At 45.4% G+C, this 17794-nt stretch overlaps 1 protein-coding gene across 1 annotated transcript in view; it reads right to left on the reverse strand.

Annotated features, from left to right (window-relative positions):
* Positions 1-16452, reverse strand: part of phldb1b (pleckstrin homology-like domain, family B, member 1b) — a 154998-nt gene extending 138546 nt beyond the window's left edge. The window contains exon 1 of the mRNA XM_049725637.2: positions 16067-16452. Coding sequence (XP_049581594.1) covers positions 16067-16093 — 27 coding nt within the window. The 5' untranslated portion in view covers positions 16094-16452. The remainder of the gene's footprint in view (positions 1-16066) is intronic.
* Positions 16453-17794: the final 1342 nt, after the last annotated feature.

Raw genomic sequence — 17794 nt, forward strand, 5'->3', positions numbered from 1 at the left:
TTGGAAACATGATTAAACTAAGAATATAATGACGTAAGCAAAGACATGAAGTATCAAAAGCACAAACTTTACATAGTCAGGTAAGAGCAATAGATTAATGATGTCACAGCCAAAAGCTAACATAAATCGGCACAAGATGACACAATTGGAAGAATGAGGTACGATAGTCTATGTCCAAGACTGGAGGAGAATGTTCACAGGAAGGTCACGTGGAGATAAAACCAGCAGGTGCCAGAAGGAGCCACCCGAGAACTCGGCCAAAGATGATCGCCAAGGCCGAAAGACGGGAGGGAAGACAACAGCCCCCTCCACACACACACACACACACGAACAGCCCCCCACCTACACACCGAATCGCCCATAACCAGCACCACTCCCATGGAAGCAGACTCTCCTTCGAACTTGCCCCACCCCGAAGACTCATCGCCCATCAATCCCGGCCCACAATGTGCTACTGAATATAAAACTGATCTAACAACCTTGGACTTTGCCTTTTCTGAATGGAGACTTTCCGCTCTTGAAGGGCCCAGCGCTGTATTGTACTTTCCTGAAAACAGAGCTTTTTGAACAAGAATTGTGATTGAACTCAACCAATCTATCTAAGTCTAATTTCTGCTTCAGTGTCTTTGCATTTTCCTAAATCTGAAGAAATCAAACGAGCACGCAGTGAGTAAATTGGATAACAGGTGATTGGCAAAGGCTTTTGCCGTGAGGCGCAGATAACGCGCTCCCTAAATTGTGGACAAAATCCAACAGTCTCCCTTTTTTGCTAGGGCATCATGGTCTGGAGTAAAATTTGTTGTGGTAATTCTTAGGATAGAGCCGAGGTGTCCGTCCATTAACCTAGATCTGTGACTGAATTTGTTGACGTTCATGTGGCTGAGCGTCTGCTCACACACGTAGGTCGAGCCAAATGGTCCACTCTTTTTTTAAACACTCGGCACTCAGTGTCCACCTTTCTTTTCCTCGGGCCACTCATTTTAATGGAAGGATTCCAGGGGAAGGTTTGTGGGTGGCATTAGCGTAAAACCTTATCTGAAAGCACGGTGCGCGAATTACGCGAATGCGGACGTCACAGCCCACACTCGAAATTTGGCACTGATGGAAATAGAGCGCGGAGTGCGCCGGGTCCGTACTACTTAGTACGCACACGCACTTGTGAGTGCGCACCGAGCTTTCTGACACAGCTTCCGGGAGTAAATGCGCGAGCGGGCGGTTCCCCATCTATTGGGGAAACATAGTAATTGCAAGAAAAATGACCCAAACAATTTTAAATAATACAATTTATTCAGGTTTGGCGGGCCGGATTAAACGGCCCCGTGGGCTGGATGTGGCCCGCGGGCCGTAATACATATACATTTAAATAATTATAATAATTTATCTTTTCTTTTTCTCACAGGCTTCACAGGCTTCAGTGTCTAATGCGAGAAGAGCACCTAACTGTACGTGTTGATTATCTGCTAGTAAAGCCTAGCACAATTGCAACTGTGTCAAAGTGGAAATTTGAACGTAATATTTTGGGCTATCTTGGTGAATTCCTCATCAGAATGAACCAAAATAGAATGTGCGTGACGTTTCCTCATTTTGACCAAACTGCTCATTTGACTCTGTGCAAATGTTTGTGGCTGTTACATGCGTGCATAAAAAGCTATGTATTATATGCTTACGTGCTTCACATTCCTTTCAGAGTGGGTGAGATTTAAGTGTAAGCAAACACATCAGTGTTTCTCTCAGATCACACAGCTGCAGCAGAAATGACCCTGACTGGCTGAACAATCTGCTAATAAAGTGGAACCTTCTGTCACGGTTCGGGTGTAGCATGGAGCAGGACGACCAAGTGCAGCTTGGACCAGGGTTTATTGAAGCAACTCAAAATACAGACTCGGTAAACTGACATGACTTAAACAATAACTTGACTGACTGACCGGGACGTGGAACAAGAAGACAGGACGACAACACTGAACGACCGCAACCAAAACCAAAACCAACCAATACCAATGATCCGACAGGGAGAGAGGGGCAGACAGGACTTTTATACACGACAGGTAACGAGAGGCAGGTGGGAACAATCACACTGATCATGGGCACACAGGAGGGGAGGGGCGAGCACACAGACAGAAACCAAGACAACAGACACATAGTGGAGCAGTTGGGGACGAGACGTGACACCTTCTAGGCAAAAAAAACAACAACAACCCATTCCGACCATATTGGTTGACCTCCTATTTGTTCCCACGGGAAATAATATTGATAGTAATATTTGTTAGGGCAGACTGTCACCATCACAAAAAATGTATTTTAACACTACAGTCATTTTTAAGCCACATTTTAACGCCTAATCTCGGCTCACCATTTTTGTGAAGCTGAGCCGTGATTAGCTGTGACCTGGGCCATGGAACTGTGATGTCATTTTCAGTCAACACCAAGTAGCAAAATGGCCATCCCCTGTGATGAATAAAAACGAGAGAATTTTGCTGCTTAACTCATATTCCACAAACACAATATTAATCAGATTGCTGTGTTTAGAATAGTGGGGGAACGTGCAACATACTATTGTACAGAACATTTTTGGTTTGACATCCTCTTCAAGCCCATACTTATTGATATAACATTTTAAAAATTAAAGACAACTAAAAAGACAACCAATAAGAGACCTGAAATTCAAGTTATCCAGTTATCATCGCAAGATTTCACAGAAACCCAATGAGACTGCAGCTCAGTGAGTTTTACCCCACAGGTGTGATTGCTTTTTCTTTGTGATGTTTGTGTGTGAAATGACACCACATGTGGTATATATATTATATTATTATATTTATTTCCCCTATGCAGCTACTTAGCGTGTGTAGTCTACATTGTGTATAGTGCATATTATATTATTATACATATTTCCCCGATGCAGCTCCTTGGCGTGTGTCGTCTACATTGTGTATAGTGCGACTGTGCATATCTGTTTGCCCATATGTAATGCCGTGTTGAATATTTTAACTGCTGAATACAGTCATTTATGTATAATGGCAACCGGTTCAGGGTGTCCCCCGCCTACTGCTGGGAAAGGCTCCAGCACGCCCGTGACCCCTGTGGGGACAAGCGTTACAGGAAATGTATGGGTGGGTTCATGAATGTACAGTATAAATGCTAGACGTGTAGTGTTGATGCTTTATGATACCTTTCCTACATTCTTAAGAAAATGAAAAATAAATAGCGGGTGTTCAGCATATAACTATGAATAAATAGTAGAAAACTGCGTGACTCACAATTGCTTGCTCCACTTTCGACTTAATGTCAAAGTCAGTTTTGTAAAGATTGCTGTTTTGCCGAAAGGATTCTGGTGCTGCTGCTGCTGCTGCTGCTGCTGCTGCTGCTGCTAAGTACAAAACAGAGATCTAGTGCAGGCATGTCCAAAGTCCGGCCCGCAGGCCAAATCCGGCCCCCGGTCATATTTCATACGGCCCACAGCTTCGGTCTTATAATGTATTATTCCTGGCCCGCCTGCACTGTCAAACTGAATAAAAAAAAAAAAAAAATCATGAAACCAGCCCTCTCCGCTCATTTCTGCCATGTCGACCGCAACGGAAAGGAGGAAAGTTGACATTGAGGGCCGCCGCTTTCAAGAGAAATGGGAATTACAATACTTCACTGAAAATCAAGGCAATTGTGTTTGTCTAATTCGTAAAGAGACTGTTGCCTTGTTTAAGGATTTCATCCTAAAGAGACACCATCAGACTAAACATACTAACACATACGACAAGCTAACAGGGAGTGACCGCGCTGATAAAGTGAAGCAGCTCCAAGCTGAACTGCCATCACAACAGCGATTCATCACGTGGGGCTGTGAGTCAAAAGTAAATCAAAAGTAAAAATTACTTAATATTAAATATTACGAAGTGGCCATGTTAATACTGTTGAAGTTATGAATTTGTAGACGTGACACAAACTATTACTTTCTGAAAAATATTGTAAATGACAAGAGCAAAATTCACTTGTTTTAAGTTATAATAATAACAGACAACTTTGCATTACTTATAACTCCTGTTTAAAATGTTCATGAGGCAAAATTAATTTTAAACTCTTGTAAATTAAATTATTTCATACAGTTTGTTCAATATGAATGAATATATATGAATGAAAGGCAGAATTTGTGTTTTTAAAGTTGTTCACATCTGCCTGAGTGGCTTATATTTGGTTATTTTGTCATTTAAAAAAAAGACAATTGTGACAATGAAATTTGTTTCATAACAGTATGTATTTGCATGAAATTTCTGTAGTTAAAAAATGTCTGAAAAAAGTATTGGCCCCCGGGCCCCTTCACTTTATCAAATCTGGCCCTCCTTGCAAAAAGTTTGGACACCGCTGATCTAGTGGGATACATTGCCCACCCCAAAATCCAGAAAAATCTTTGACTTTTTGATTTATTTGTAGATTTCTTTTGCTAAACAAACACACTTCTCTCACAGTCATCAGAAAGGTGAAAAATGTCAAGTGGCCCTTGCATTCTATCTTTTTTCAGGAGCAAAAACTTTGAACACTCCTGAGAAATCAGTGTGAATTTCTGGTCTTCATTTTTTATGATTTTTACTGATGATGTGGCAAAGTACCTCACATTTTTGTTTAAGTTGCACAAGACCAGCAATGTGTAGTAATTAATAAGACTCCAGGTAACTATAAACTGATGGGAGTGGGCGAGGTAAATTGCTCATTTGATGTGAATACATGTGTTTAGACTTTGCATAAACAGACATCTGAGACAGTAAACACTTTTCATCTTTAATGAAAAACACATTTAGTTGTGCTCTCCCACTGCGCCTCATCAAGGGCACCCACGCAACCAATCAAATACTACCGCCTTCTCAGAAACATGCAGCGTTGCACAACCTGAGGGCAGAGCTGAGGGAAGCACTCATTAGGAGCATCAAAGGCCTGAATGTCAACTGACGGTATACTTTGCGATTAGCTTGGAAAATACCATTTAGTGGTTAAAAAACAGAATGTGCATTAACTAGCAATTGGAACGGAGCTGACAGGAAGAAAGAAGTTAACAACTGGAGAGAGTGGGTCATCATCTGTATTTATTCATTTAATTTATTATGTTTTCACACAATGAGGGTGGTGAATCAGACTCCCACATGTCGCCCCCACCCCCTACCTCCATCACCAAGAAGCCTGCGAGCAATGTGCCACCAGAAATGTTTTATTCAACACTATTGTTGAGTGGCGGCATCGTCCACCTTTCCATGTCAGTCTTTATGTTACGGTCTGTCATACCACTTGAAACGAGACTTCCTTATTTTATTTATTTGGTTAGCTTATTTTCTGAAAAAGGGGAGGATGGTGATGGTGGTTATTGTTTAGATACCAGATGGAAGAACACTGCTGTCACCTAGTGTCTCAAGCTAAATCCTGCAGAGAACCACGAGCAGACCAAAGTTCTCTTTTAGATTTCATGTTGTCGTTTTAAAATATGTTCGGCAGTAATAGAGTTTGTCACTCCAATGCAAAAGGTTCACTCATATTATCAGACAAACACATAACTGTAAGAGTCAGGGCTTGATATTAACACCCACCTGCTAGTGAATTTGTGAGGGAACACAGCATGTACACTTAAGCAAAAAACTAGAGTATTAGATTTGATTTGCAGCTCTGTTAAATTAAATTACCGTAATTTCCGAACTATAAGTCGCGTTTTTTTTCATAGTTTGGGTGGGGGGGCGACTTATACTCAGGAGCGACTTATATATGTTTTTTTTCACAATTTTTTACTTGATCATTAAGACATCACTTACAAGTATAGTTGACCGCTTCCCATGTTATTTTTAGTATAGTTGATCACTTCACATGCTTTTATATCTTTATCTTGAACATATTCAAAACATAAAAAATAGAGAAAACATCAAATAAAGCAATTAACACTTTAAAGCACCATATCCAAGTCCACTGTCTGCTGTATGTACACTTGCTCCATTTTTGCTCCTCTTATATTTATTCTTATTATTTATTATTATTTGTTTATTTATCATTTATTCAACATTCTTATTTATTCATTGTTTGTGCCTTCTTGGTTTTTTTTGTGTTGCTTGTATGCATATGTGTACTATCTCACCGAGGGATAGTGGAAACGTAATTTCAATCTCTTTGTGTGTCTTAGTATATAAAAAAATAATCGACGATAAAGCAGACTTTGACTTTGATAAAACAACCCAAAAAAATTATATTTTCAGACGAAACTGGATGAGGGCGCTCTAAATTTCACCGTTGGCCGTGACTCATAAACTGGGTGGGCTTAAAAAAAAATGGCACCAAAATGAAACTCATATTTTTGTCATGCGGTCGCGTTTATTTTTTCAGTTTTTTGTCTCGTCAATTGTCGTAACTTTTTGTCGTAACGGTTTTATTTTGTCATCCCTTCCGTTTCAGTTCGTGTTTCCTTCCTCGGTGTTTGGTTGTCTTGTCTTCCCTGATCCCGATTGTGTGCACCGCGTAATCGACACTAATTGTCATCACCTGTGTCCCCGCCCTTTTGTGTGTATTTAGTCTGTGTCTTCCCCTTGTCTTGTGCCAGTGTGTCTTGCCTCGTCCCGACCACCAGCGATCCCTTGATGTCCGAACTCTCTGTAAGAACCCTCCTTTTTGTCTCGCCACCGAGCGACGCTTTTGTTTGTGCCTTGGTCTCCATCGCCTTTTTGTCTCGCCCCAGTGCGACTCCTTTAGTTGGTACTTTTTGCTACGTGTTTTCCCTCGTAAGAGGCGTTTTGATTTGTACTTTTAGCCTTTTGACTCGCCTCAGTGCGACACCTTTTGTTTGTACTTTTTGCCACGTGTTTTCCCTCGCAAGAGGCGATTTGATTTGTACTTTTGCTCAGTGTGCTTGCTGGAATAAATCCCAGAAAGAAACGACTCTGCATCCGAGTCCTCCGTCTTGTCCCCTGCCTGACAGTACACACTGGCCAGTCATGGACTCGGCAGAGTCGGAGCACCTGTGCGCCGCAGTGCGTTCCCATGCCTCACAGCTCGCCCAGCACCAGAAGCAAGTGGGCGACTTGGGGAAAGAAATCCGAGGAATCGCTAAGTGCCAAGAAGAATTCAGAGGAGCGGTCGCCACCCAAGTAGCACAGCTGGGTCAGCAAATGCAGGACGTGCTCTCGGTCTTGAACGCGGGACCAGCAGCGACTTCCAGTACACCCGCTGCTTCCTCAGTTACTCCCCTTGCCATAGCTCCCATGACCGGCGGTGCCAGACTGGCTCCTCCAGAGCGCTACTCCGGTGAACCCGGCCTTAGCCGGGCATTTATTACAGAATGCGGGATGCATTTTGAGAGGGCCCCAGCAGATTTCCCCACCGAGCGCTCCAAGGTGGCCTACATGGTTTCATACCTGACGGGAAGGGCCCGCACGTGGGCCACCGCGGAATGGGCCAGGGATTCCGTCTCCTGTCACTCTCTCCCCGCTTTCATCAAGGCTCTGCGAACGGTGTTCGATCCAATCTCCGCTGACCGAGAAAAGGCTCGCCAACTCTGTCAGATAGTCCAGGGACAAGACACCGTCGGGGACTACGCCATCCGGTTCCGCACGCTGGCCGCGGAGTGCGGTTGGAACGCGACGGCACTATATGACGTCTTCCTCCGGGGCCTCTCTGGGTCCATACAGGATCAGCTAATCCCCTTAGACCTTCCCACCGACCTCGACGCCCTCATCGCTCTGGCTATCCGCACTGGCAACCGGCTGCAAGAGTGGAGGAAGCACCGAAGCAGGACCACCCCCGCCTTCGTCCCAGTAGCCGGCCCTGACGTTCACCACTCCAGGCTGGACGGGGATCGGCAGCGCCAGGAGCCAGAACCGAGGCAGTTGGGCAGAGCTAAGTTGACCGAGGAGGAGAAGTTACGGCGACGCCGAGAGGGAAGATGCTACTACTGCGGTGAGCTCGGACACCTCCTTCTCTCCTGTCCAGTAAGGAGGACCCTGAAGGTGAGCGCCTTCTCTGCGGCTCCGTCCCCGGAGCGAGTGCTTCCCAAGGGCAGGATTACACAGTTGGGAAGAGAAATAGAACTTGAAGTACTAATAGACTCAGGAGCAGATGAAAGCCTGATAGACTGGGCATTTGCTCGCCGGTGGGGGGTAAAGACTGAGCTGATGAACACCCCCGTGAAAGCTAAGGCACTCAATGGACAGGGCCTTTTTGAAATAACTCACATAACAGAACCAGTCTCGTTGTCGATAGGTCCCCACCAGGAGAATATAAGGCTACATGTCATGACCTCTCCAATGAACCCTCTCATTCTCGGGTATCCATGGCTTCAACGCCACAACCCCGTCATAGACTGGGGATCAGGGGAAATAACGGGATGGGGTCCCGACTGTCATGATTCCTGTGTCAGGTCTAACCCGCGCGCTGTGCCTCCTGCTCGAGACGCGCAAACCCCCGACTTAACCGGGGTCCCTGCGTGTTACCACCCATTGGCCGAGGTATTCAGCAAGGCCAAGGCTACCTCCCTACCTCCCCACCGTCCGTATGATTGCGCCATTGAACTCCTGCCGGGTTCAACTATACCTAAGGGGAGGCTTTATTCTCTTTCGGGCCCTGAAAAGCAAGCCATGAACGAATATATAGACTCCTCCCTGCAAGCAGGACTGATTCGACCATCATCGTCGCCTGCGGGGGCGGGGTTCTTTTTCGTGGACAAAAAGGACGGCACCCTACGCCCCTGTATTGATTATAGTCCTCTCAATCAGATCACAATCAAGAACCGGTATCCGCTCCCACTGATGTCGACCGTGTTCGACCAACTACAGCAAGCCCGGGTGTTTACAAAGTTAGATTTGCGCAACGCATACCATCTAGTGCGCATCCGAGAAGGGGACGAATGGAAGACCGGGTTCAACACCCATCGAGGACACTTCGAATACTTAGTCTTGCCATTTGGTCTCACCAATGCTCCCGCTGTGTTTCAGGCCATGATCAATGATGTTTTGAGAGACTGTTTGGACCGTTTTGTATATGTATATTTGGACGATATTTTGATTTATTCCCCAGATCTGAGGACCCATAGGATTCACGTCGAGACGGTGCTGCGACGTCTTCTTGCACACAAACTATACGTAAAGGCCGAGAAAAGTGAATTCCACAAGGACACCGTATCTTTTCTCGGCTTCATCGTGGCCCCGGGCAAGGTTGAGATGGACCCGGCGAAAGTCAGCGCGGTTAAGGAATGGCCTACCCCCGACTCACGCAGAAAGGTGCAGCAATTCCTGGGCTTTGCCAATTTTTATCGGCGGTTCATCAAGGGCTTCAGTGCCACGGCGGCTCCCTTGCACGCACTCACGTCTCCTAAGGTCCCCTTCCGCTGGTCAGCAGAGGCGGAGGCGGCCTTCCAGGAGCTAAAGAACCGTTTCAGCACCGCTCCCATCCTCACGCTTCCTGATCCGTCGCGACAGTTTGTGGTGGAGGTGGACGCCTCCAATCAAGGAGTCGGGGCCATCCTATCACAGAGAGCCAAGAGCGACAACAAGCTACACCCGTGCGCGTTCCTGTCTCGACGGCTGACGCCCGCCGAACAAAATTATGATGTGGGGGATCGCGAACTGTTGGCAGTTAAACTGACACTGGAAGAATGGAGACATTGGCTGGAGGGTGCACAGCAGCCTTTTTTGGTTTGGACAGACCATAAAAATCTTGAATACATCAAGTCAGCGAAAAGATTGAATTCCCGCCAAGCCCGCTGGTCACTTTTTTTCAATCGCTTTAACTTTTCTCTATCTTACAGACCGGGATCCAAAAACACCAAGCCTGACGCCCTCTCCCGTGTTTACAACTCAGATCCAGAACTCAAGAAACCCGAATCCATCCTGCCTCCTCATTGCCTGGTGAGAGCAGTGACCTGGCCAATCGAAGGCCGGGTACAGCGGGCCAATGGAAACAAGCCACCCCCTAGTGGCTGCCCGGAAAACAGACTTTTTGTCCCAGATCAATTCCGATCCCAAGTCATCCATTGGGCTCACACCTCCAGACTCTCTTGTCATCCAGGCATGCGCAGAACCCTGTTTGTCATCCAGCAGCGATTCTGGTGGCCCTCCATGAGGGCTGACATCAAAGAATACGTGGCAGCCTGTCCCGTCTGCGCCCGGAACAAGAACTCCCACGGCGCCCGTATGGGGTTGCTACATCCCCTACCCATTCCTTCGCGTCCATGGGCAGAGATATCCATGGATTTCGTCACCGGACTTCCGGTCTCGCATGGGCGGACCACCATACTCACAGTAGTAGACAGATTCTCAAAGATGGCTCACTTTATCGCCTTGCCCAAGCTCCCGTCCGCTAGACGAACAGCCATAGTAATGATGGACCACATATTCCGGGTTCATGGTTTCCCGAAAGACATTGTCTCCGATAGGGGGCCCCAATTCGTATCCAGGTTTTGGAGGGAGTTTTGCAGGCTCATAGGGGCAACCGTGAGTCTCACGTCAGGTTATCATCCGGAGGCGAACGGGCAGACGGAACGGGTCAACCAGCAGTTGGAGACAAGTCTCCGCTGCCTGGTCTCCCAGAACCCCGCCTCATGGAGCAAGAACCTCTCCTGGGTGGAGTATGCCCACAACTCCCTGCCCACCACGGCCACAGGTATGTCCCCATTCAAATGTGTGTATGGCTACCAGCCCCCAGTCTTCCCTGACAGTGAGCCGGAGGTGACGGTGACTTCGGCCCACGCCTTGGTGCGCCGCTGTCATCGCGTCTGGGCGGTGGCTCGGGCCACGCTGGTCCGACAGGGGGACCGGGTCAAGCGGATGGCGGACCGGAGGAGACGTCCGGCGCCCGTGTACCAGCGAGGTCAACGTGTCTGGCTGTCCGCCAAGGATCTTCCCCACCGGGGGGACTCCAGGAAACTGGCGCCTCGCTTCGTGGGTCCGTTCCCCATCGCCAAGGTCGTGCACCCGGCCGCGGTGCGTCTCCGCTTGCCCAGGTCCCTTGCAGTCCACCCCACCTTTCACGTCGGGAAGGTCAAGCCGGTGGTGGACAGTCCATTGGTGCCGGATCCTGCGCCGCCTCCGCGGACTGTGGGAGGTGGGACAGTCTACACCGTAAAACGACTATTGGATGTGCGCAGAAGAGGCCGGGGCTGGCAGTACCTGGTGGACTGGGAGGGTTATGGGCCGGAGGAGCGGCAATGGGTGCCGCCTAGTTATATTTTGGACCCGGGACTGTTTGATGACTTTTATGCGGCTCACCCTGGGGCTCCTGGGCCGTCTGGGATCCGGCCCTAGGGGGGGGGGGGTTCTGTCATGCGGTCGCGTTTATTTTTTCAGTTTTTTGTCTCGTCAATTGTCGTAACTTTACTTCCGGTTTTATTTTGTCATCCCTTCCGTTTCAGTTCGTGTTTCCTTCCTCGGTGTTTGGTTGTCTTGTCTTCCCTGATCCCGATTGTGTGCACCGCGTAATCGACACTAATTGTCATCACCTGTGTCCCCGCTCTTTTGTGTGTATTTAGTCCGTGTCTTCCCCTTGTCTTGTGCCAGTGTGTCTTGCCTCGTCCCGACCACCAGCGATCCCTTGATGTCCGAACTCTCTGTAAGAACCCTCCTTTTTGTCTCGCCACCGAGCGACGCTTTTGTTTGTGCCTTGGTCTCCATCGCCTTTTTGTCTCGCCCCAGTGCGACTCCTTTAGTTGGTACTTTTTGCTACGTGTTTTCCCTCGTAAGAGGCGTTTTGATTTGTACTTTTAGCCTTTTGACTCGCCTCAGTGCGACACCTTTTGTTTGTACTTTTTGCCACGTGTTTTCCCTCGCAAGAGGCGATTTGATTTGTACTTTTGCTCAGTGTGCTTGCTGGAATAAATCCCAGAAAGAAACGACTCTGCATCCGAGTCCTCCGTCTTGTCCCCTGCCTGACAATTTTGCAGGTTACAAACTTCAAGTTGTAAAATATGCAGCTGAAAACAGTAATCGAGCAGCAGAAAGAAAGTTTGGAGAACCGTGATGTACCAATGGATTACTATTTCAAGTGACGTCAGTAGCGCGGCGCGGCGGTTGTTTACATACAAACGTGCCCACATAAGGACTACCGGCATCATTAGCGGTGATCATTTCCAAGTGACACGGAGGACAAAGAGTTTGAAGGAATTAAGGATTCGGAGTGACATAGAAGGTTTGAAAAACTATTATGGCTTTTATGCACGCCCGGTCCTACTCTACTGAGTCGGGGGCCGGCGCTCGGCCGAGTGGCTGTCCGCGAACGGTGCGTGGGGCTCGGACATGGCCATTACGCACGCCCGGTCTGTCTGGAAGTCCACGCCGCCACACGCTTGGAAGTTTGTTTTGTTTAATAAAGAGCCGTTTACCAAACCCACGTCTATCCTTGTACTTTGTTAACGCTACAATATAGTTATATAGTAGATCTGTGGAATAAAGACGAGGCTGACGTCAGGGCGCACGCGCGGCGATGTTGACAAAGGACGAGGAATTTGATCGATGGATTTAATGGAATTAAAGTGCACGGATGGTTTGATAATATTATTGGCTTGTATTATAGTTATTTGAAATATAATTTATCTATCATTATATGAGCCTGTGGAATATTTTGAAGTGCAAGCGCCCTCAGCCGTGCGCACCCATTGTTGACAAAGAACGATCGATGGATTTAATGAATTGGAGTGACACCGATGGTTTTATAAACATGTTATTCATGTAATAGTTGTCCTTAATCACTCTATAATTTACGTCAGGCCCGTTCTCAGCTCTTTGTTTGTGTTTGTCACGTTAGCATACCTATCGTTTAGCCTGTTGTTGCTATTTAATGAATTGGAGTGATACCGATGGTTTTATAAACATGTTATTCATGTAATAGTTGTCCTTAATCACTCTATATGTTACGTCAGGCCCGTTCTCAGCTCTTTGTTTGAGTTTGTCACATTAGCATACCTATCGTTTAGCCTGTTGTTGCTATTTAATGAATTGGAGTGACACCGATGGTTTTATAAACATGTTATTCATGTAATAGTTGTCCTTAATCACTCTATATGTTACGTCAGGCCCGTTCTCAGCTCTTTGTTTGTGTTTCTCACGTTAGCATACTTATCGTTTAGCCTATTGTTGCTATCGTTTAGCCTGTTGTTGCTCGTTCAGGACTGTTTTTGGTGTGGGATTTTGTCGAATAAATTGCCCCCAAAATGCGACTTATACTCCGGAGCGACTTATATATGTTTTTTTTCACTTTTTGGGGCATTTTATGGTTGGTACGACTTATACTCCGGAGTGATTTATAGTCCGGAAAATACGGTAGTCTCATCAACATAAAGCCTTTCTAAAGTGCAATTGTTACAGTTTAAATATGACTGACATAAGTTTGACAATTAAGGTTTTTCAGGAATCTATGTAGAACCAAAAAGGCACCTAACAATTACTAATAGCTTTTTAAATAATAATAACTTTAACAACTTCAATAACTTTTTAAAGTGAACCAGTACAACTCTTGAGTATGACTGTAAATGCAGCAGCTTTATTTTATTTTATTATTTTTTATTTTATTTTATTTGTAAGTCTGTATGTGCTTAAGTTCAAAGTCAGCAGTTTTTTTTATTTGTAAGTGTGTTAATTTTATTTTATCTTATTTTATGATTGTACACTGGCCAACATGCGATAAGAAAAATAGCGGCGCTTACATGCCGACCTGTGCTCACCTGTTTTTATGGCCTGCAATATTAATGGAAGTTTTTATAACATGCATGTTGTTGACTAGTGGTTCCGTTTCCACTCAGTCATGGTGCAAATGTGAGCGAGATTGGCTGTCTGTATGTGCTTAAGTTCAAAGTCAGCAGTGATAGGCTGTAGCTAAGGCTGCAGAATATGGATGTATCCTGCTAAAATGTGTAAGAAAAGAAAAATTAACTTTAGCATTTCCTCCAAAAGATTCCCAAATTGTTTCCAAATGCCAATGGTTGAGAAGCAGAAACAGACAAATGTGCAGATGACACTGTATGACATGAACAGCAAGTGGATATTGGCAGACAGAATGTAGCAGGGTAGCGTGAGAAGAAAATGCTGCTCCAAAGCAGTTTGATGGAAAGTCTACTTGTTGCTGTTTGAACAGTTACTGAAAGAAAATTCCACACATGCATATAGAATTCTAGCCTTGGAGGCTGACAATTTTCTGACATACTACTTCTCTGTACAAATGCCTTAGCATGACCAAGTTTTTGAATTAAAAGTGTGTGTGTGTGTGTGTGTGTGTATGTGTGTGTGCGTGTATGCGTGCGTGCGTGTGTGTGCGTGCGTGTGTGTGTGTGTGTGTGTGTGTGTGTGTGTGTGTGTATGTGTGTGCGTGCGTGCGTACGTGTGTGTGCATGTGTGTGTGTGTGTGTGTGCGTGCGTACGTGTGTGTGTGTGTGTGTGTGTGTATGCGTGTGTGTGTGCGTGCGCGTACGTGTGTGTGTGTGTGTGTGTGTGTGTGTGTGTGTGTGTGTGTGTGTGTGTGTGTGTGTGTGTGTGTGTGTGCATGCGTGTGTGTAAACAGATGGATGAACGTACGTGCATACGTCTGTCTGAAGTACAGACGAACGGACGGAAGACAGACAGACAGACGGTGTATGAAGTTGTGACAAAGTGTCTGTGATTGAATGTTTCTTACGATAAATCTTAGATTAGTCGCCTAATTTTGTTGTGAGTGAGAAGCTATGTGAACTCTTGTTCCTGTCCCTGTGCTCAGCTGTAATTATCGCCTTAGTGTCACTGGCCAGACTGAGCAGTTTTTCCTTTGAACTGCAGTGCCAGCAAGACTGCTAATGAAGAGCCAACAGGCACCAAGTCAGCTTTGCTCAATCACATTCTGAGTGTTTTTCTCGAGGTTACCGAAGCTTATGACTTACAAGAGGATTAAGATTTTTAACATGGGCCGAGAGGGGCAGGATCTACTGATGATCTTCATCTTACTCTACGACAGTGTTTAACCATCTTTAGTGAGAAAAGACACATATTTTACATTAAGGTTGACATTCCAGATGACATTCTCCCAATCCTCTTCCAGATCATCCAAATGCTCTCTAGCAAACGTCAGACGGGCCTGGGCATGTACTGGCTTAAGCATGGGGACACGTCTCGAGCACTGCAGGATTTGAGTCACTGGCGACAGTGTGTTACTGATGGTAGTCTTTGATACTTTGGTCCCAGTTCTCTGCAGGTCATTCACTAGGTCCCTTCGAGTTTTTCTGGGATTTTTATTCATCGTTCTTGTGGTCATTTTGATCCCATGGGGCGAGATCTTGTGTGGAGCCCAAATCGAGACCATTATTGACCAAATACTTATTTTCCACCATAATTTGCAGATAAATTCTTTAAAAATCAGACTATGTGATTTTCTGGATTTTTTTTTTTTTTTTTAATATTGTCGCTCGTAGTTGAAGTGTACCTATGATGAAAATTACAGGCATCTCTCATCTTTTAAATGGGAGAACTTTCACAATCGGTGGCTGACTAAATACTTTTTTGCCCCACTGTAGTAAAACTGTATGTTTCCCTTGATACACCTGATAATTTCTCACAGTACACTGGTTGGGAATCATTGTTCAGGAAAAGATGTTTTAGCCTCCAGAGAGGAATTATTTATCTACTTTTTGCGTACATATCACAGCTGTCTAGTGATCATTGCAGGCTGTTCTGACTTTCATTTGCAGTTCAATGCATTAGTACAGTGTTTCCCAACCAGTGTGCCGCGGCACACCGGTGTCACGTGAGAGATGTTCCGTGGGAAATTGTCCAACATTAAATACCGAGCGAATTGTAAACAGGATTACCAAACCACAGGTCAGTTTCCGCAAGGCTAATCTTGCATGCGTGGCAAATCGGAGAATTTTGAGATTTCATGTTGTGGCATCGGCACATACTCAATTTATGTGTGTGTTGCTGTTAGTGTTGGCTCGTGAGTGAACGATTCGTTCAAAAAAGGTTGGGAAACACTGCATTAGTATACCACAGATAGCTGCTCCTACCTTAAAATGATTTAACTATAATTATAATTAAAAAAATGTATAAGATAAAAAAAAATGTTCATCTCGACAACCAAAAACATTGTGAACTTTTTTTTCTCCTACCTTGAATCGCACTTTTTTCAGCGTCATCACCGAATCCTATTGAGTAGCCGTCAACACAGACTGAATGTTACCAGACTTTCCCCAAGTCTGACCACGCTCAGAAATGCTCCCCAAGTCTAAACAGTGGTGTAGCTGATTGTCCAGTTTTAATTCCAGTCAAAACATGTACTCTGACTCAGCGGCCCCTCCAAAAAGTGTCTTTCTCAGAAACCAAACACAACAGGGCAGCCCGGCTCACCCCTCTCCCTCTCCCTCCTGTGAGACCCTTTCAAATCTTATCATCCTGTTCATTCATTCGGAAAAAAAGACACACCCTCTTTTTATGAGGAGAGGGATCCTACGTCCCCTCCTCTATAACAACACCCGCAGTCCAAGTAAGGGTGCCGGTGTTGTGCTCGATTTGGTTCCCCCGTGACATTTTGTTTCCCCTGCCGCGGGAGCGCGCAAGCCTTGTTTGGAAAGCGAAAAACCGATGCCGTACGGCGTCGTACGGCGTCAGCACTATGTTGTTTTCAATAAAAACATGAAGAATTCACGTTTGCGTCAGTCAATTTTAATTTTTATAACGGATTATTCTCATTTGATGTCTTTAAATTCATCCGCGTTCTGCCATTGAAGCGGGGTGCATTCAAAGACCAGTCGTACAGACGGAACACTCATTTATTTCACCAAAAAGCAATTACGTGAGCTCTTTGCATAAACCTCGATGCAAAGAAACTCCTCTTGGGTACCGTTACATGCTACAAGGAGTATATATTACAAAGGAGACTTTATACTTAATTGTGATCATCATTCATCCATCCATTTTATTACTCAGGTATTTTCAAAGCAAATTAATATTGTTGCATTTATTAATTTGCTTTAAAATGACAGCGCAATATAATTAAAAGCTGACACTATAGCAATGCCAAACGTGTTCATTTAAGAAAAAGCCACACACGTTTTGTGATCAAATCTTTTGTTGGATTTTGTCCACAATTTAGGGAGTGCGTTATCTGCGCCTCACGGCAAAAGCCTTTGCCAATCACCTGTTATCCAATTTACTCACTGCGTGCTCGTTTGATTTCTTCGGATTTAGGAAAATGCAAAGACACTGAAGCAGACATTAGACTTAGACAGATTGGTTGGGTTCAATCACAATTCTTGTTCAAAAAGCTCTGTTTTCAGGAAAGTACAATACAGCGCTGGGCGCTTCAAGAGCGGAAAGTCTCCATTCAGAAAAGGCAAAGTCCAAGGTTGTTAGATCAGTTTTATATTCAGTAGCACATTGTGGGCCGGGATTGATGGGTGATGAGTCTTCGGGGTGGGGCAAGTTCGAAGGAGAGTCTGCTTCCATGGGAGTGGTGCTGGTTATGAGCGATTCGGTGTGTTGGTGGGGGGCTGTTGGTGTGTGTGTGTGTGTGTGGAGGGGGCTGTTGTCTTCCATCCCGTCTCTCGGCCTTGGCGATCATCTTTGGCCGAGTTCTCAGGTGGCTCCTTCTGGCACCTGCTGGTTTTATCTCCACGTGACCTTCCTGTGAACATTCTCCTCCAATCTTGGACATACACTATCGTACCTCATTCTTCCAATTGTGTCATCTTGTGCGAATTTATGTTAGCTTTTGGCTGTGACATCATTAATCTATTGCTCTTACCTGACTATGTAAAGTTTGTGCTTTTGATACTTCATGTCTTTGCTTACGTCATTATATTCTTAGTTTAATCATGTTTCCAACCGTATCTTTTCTT

Source organism: Syngnathus scovelli, chromosome 7 (genome assembly GCF_024217435.2).
Source record: "Syngnathus scovelli strain Florida chromosome 7, RoL_Ssco_1.2, whole genome shotgun sequence".
Classification (NCBI taxonomy): domain Eukaryota; kingdom Metazoa; phylum Chordata; class Actinopteri; order Syngnathiformes; family Syngnathidae; genus Syngnathus; species Syngnathus scovelli.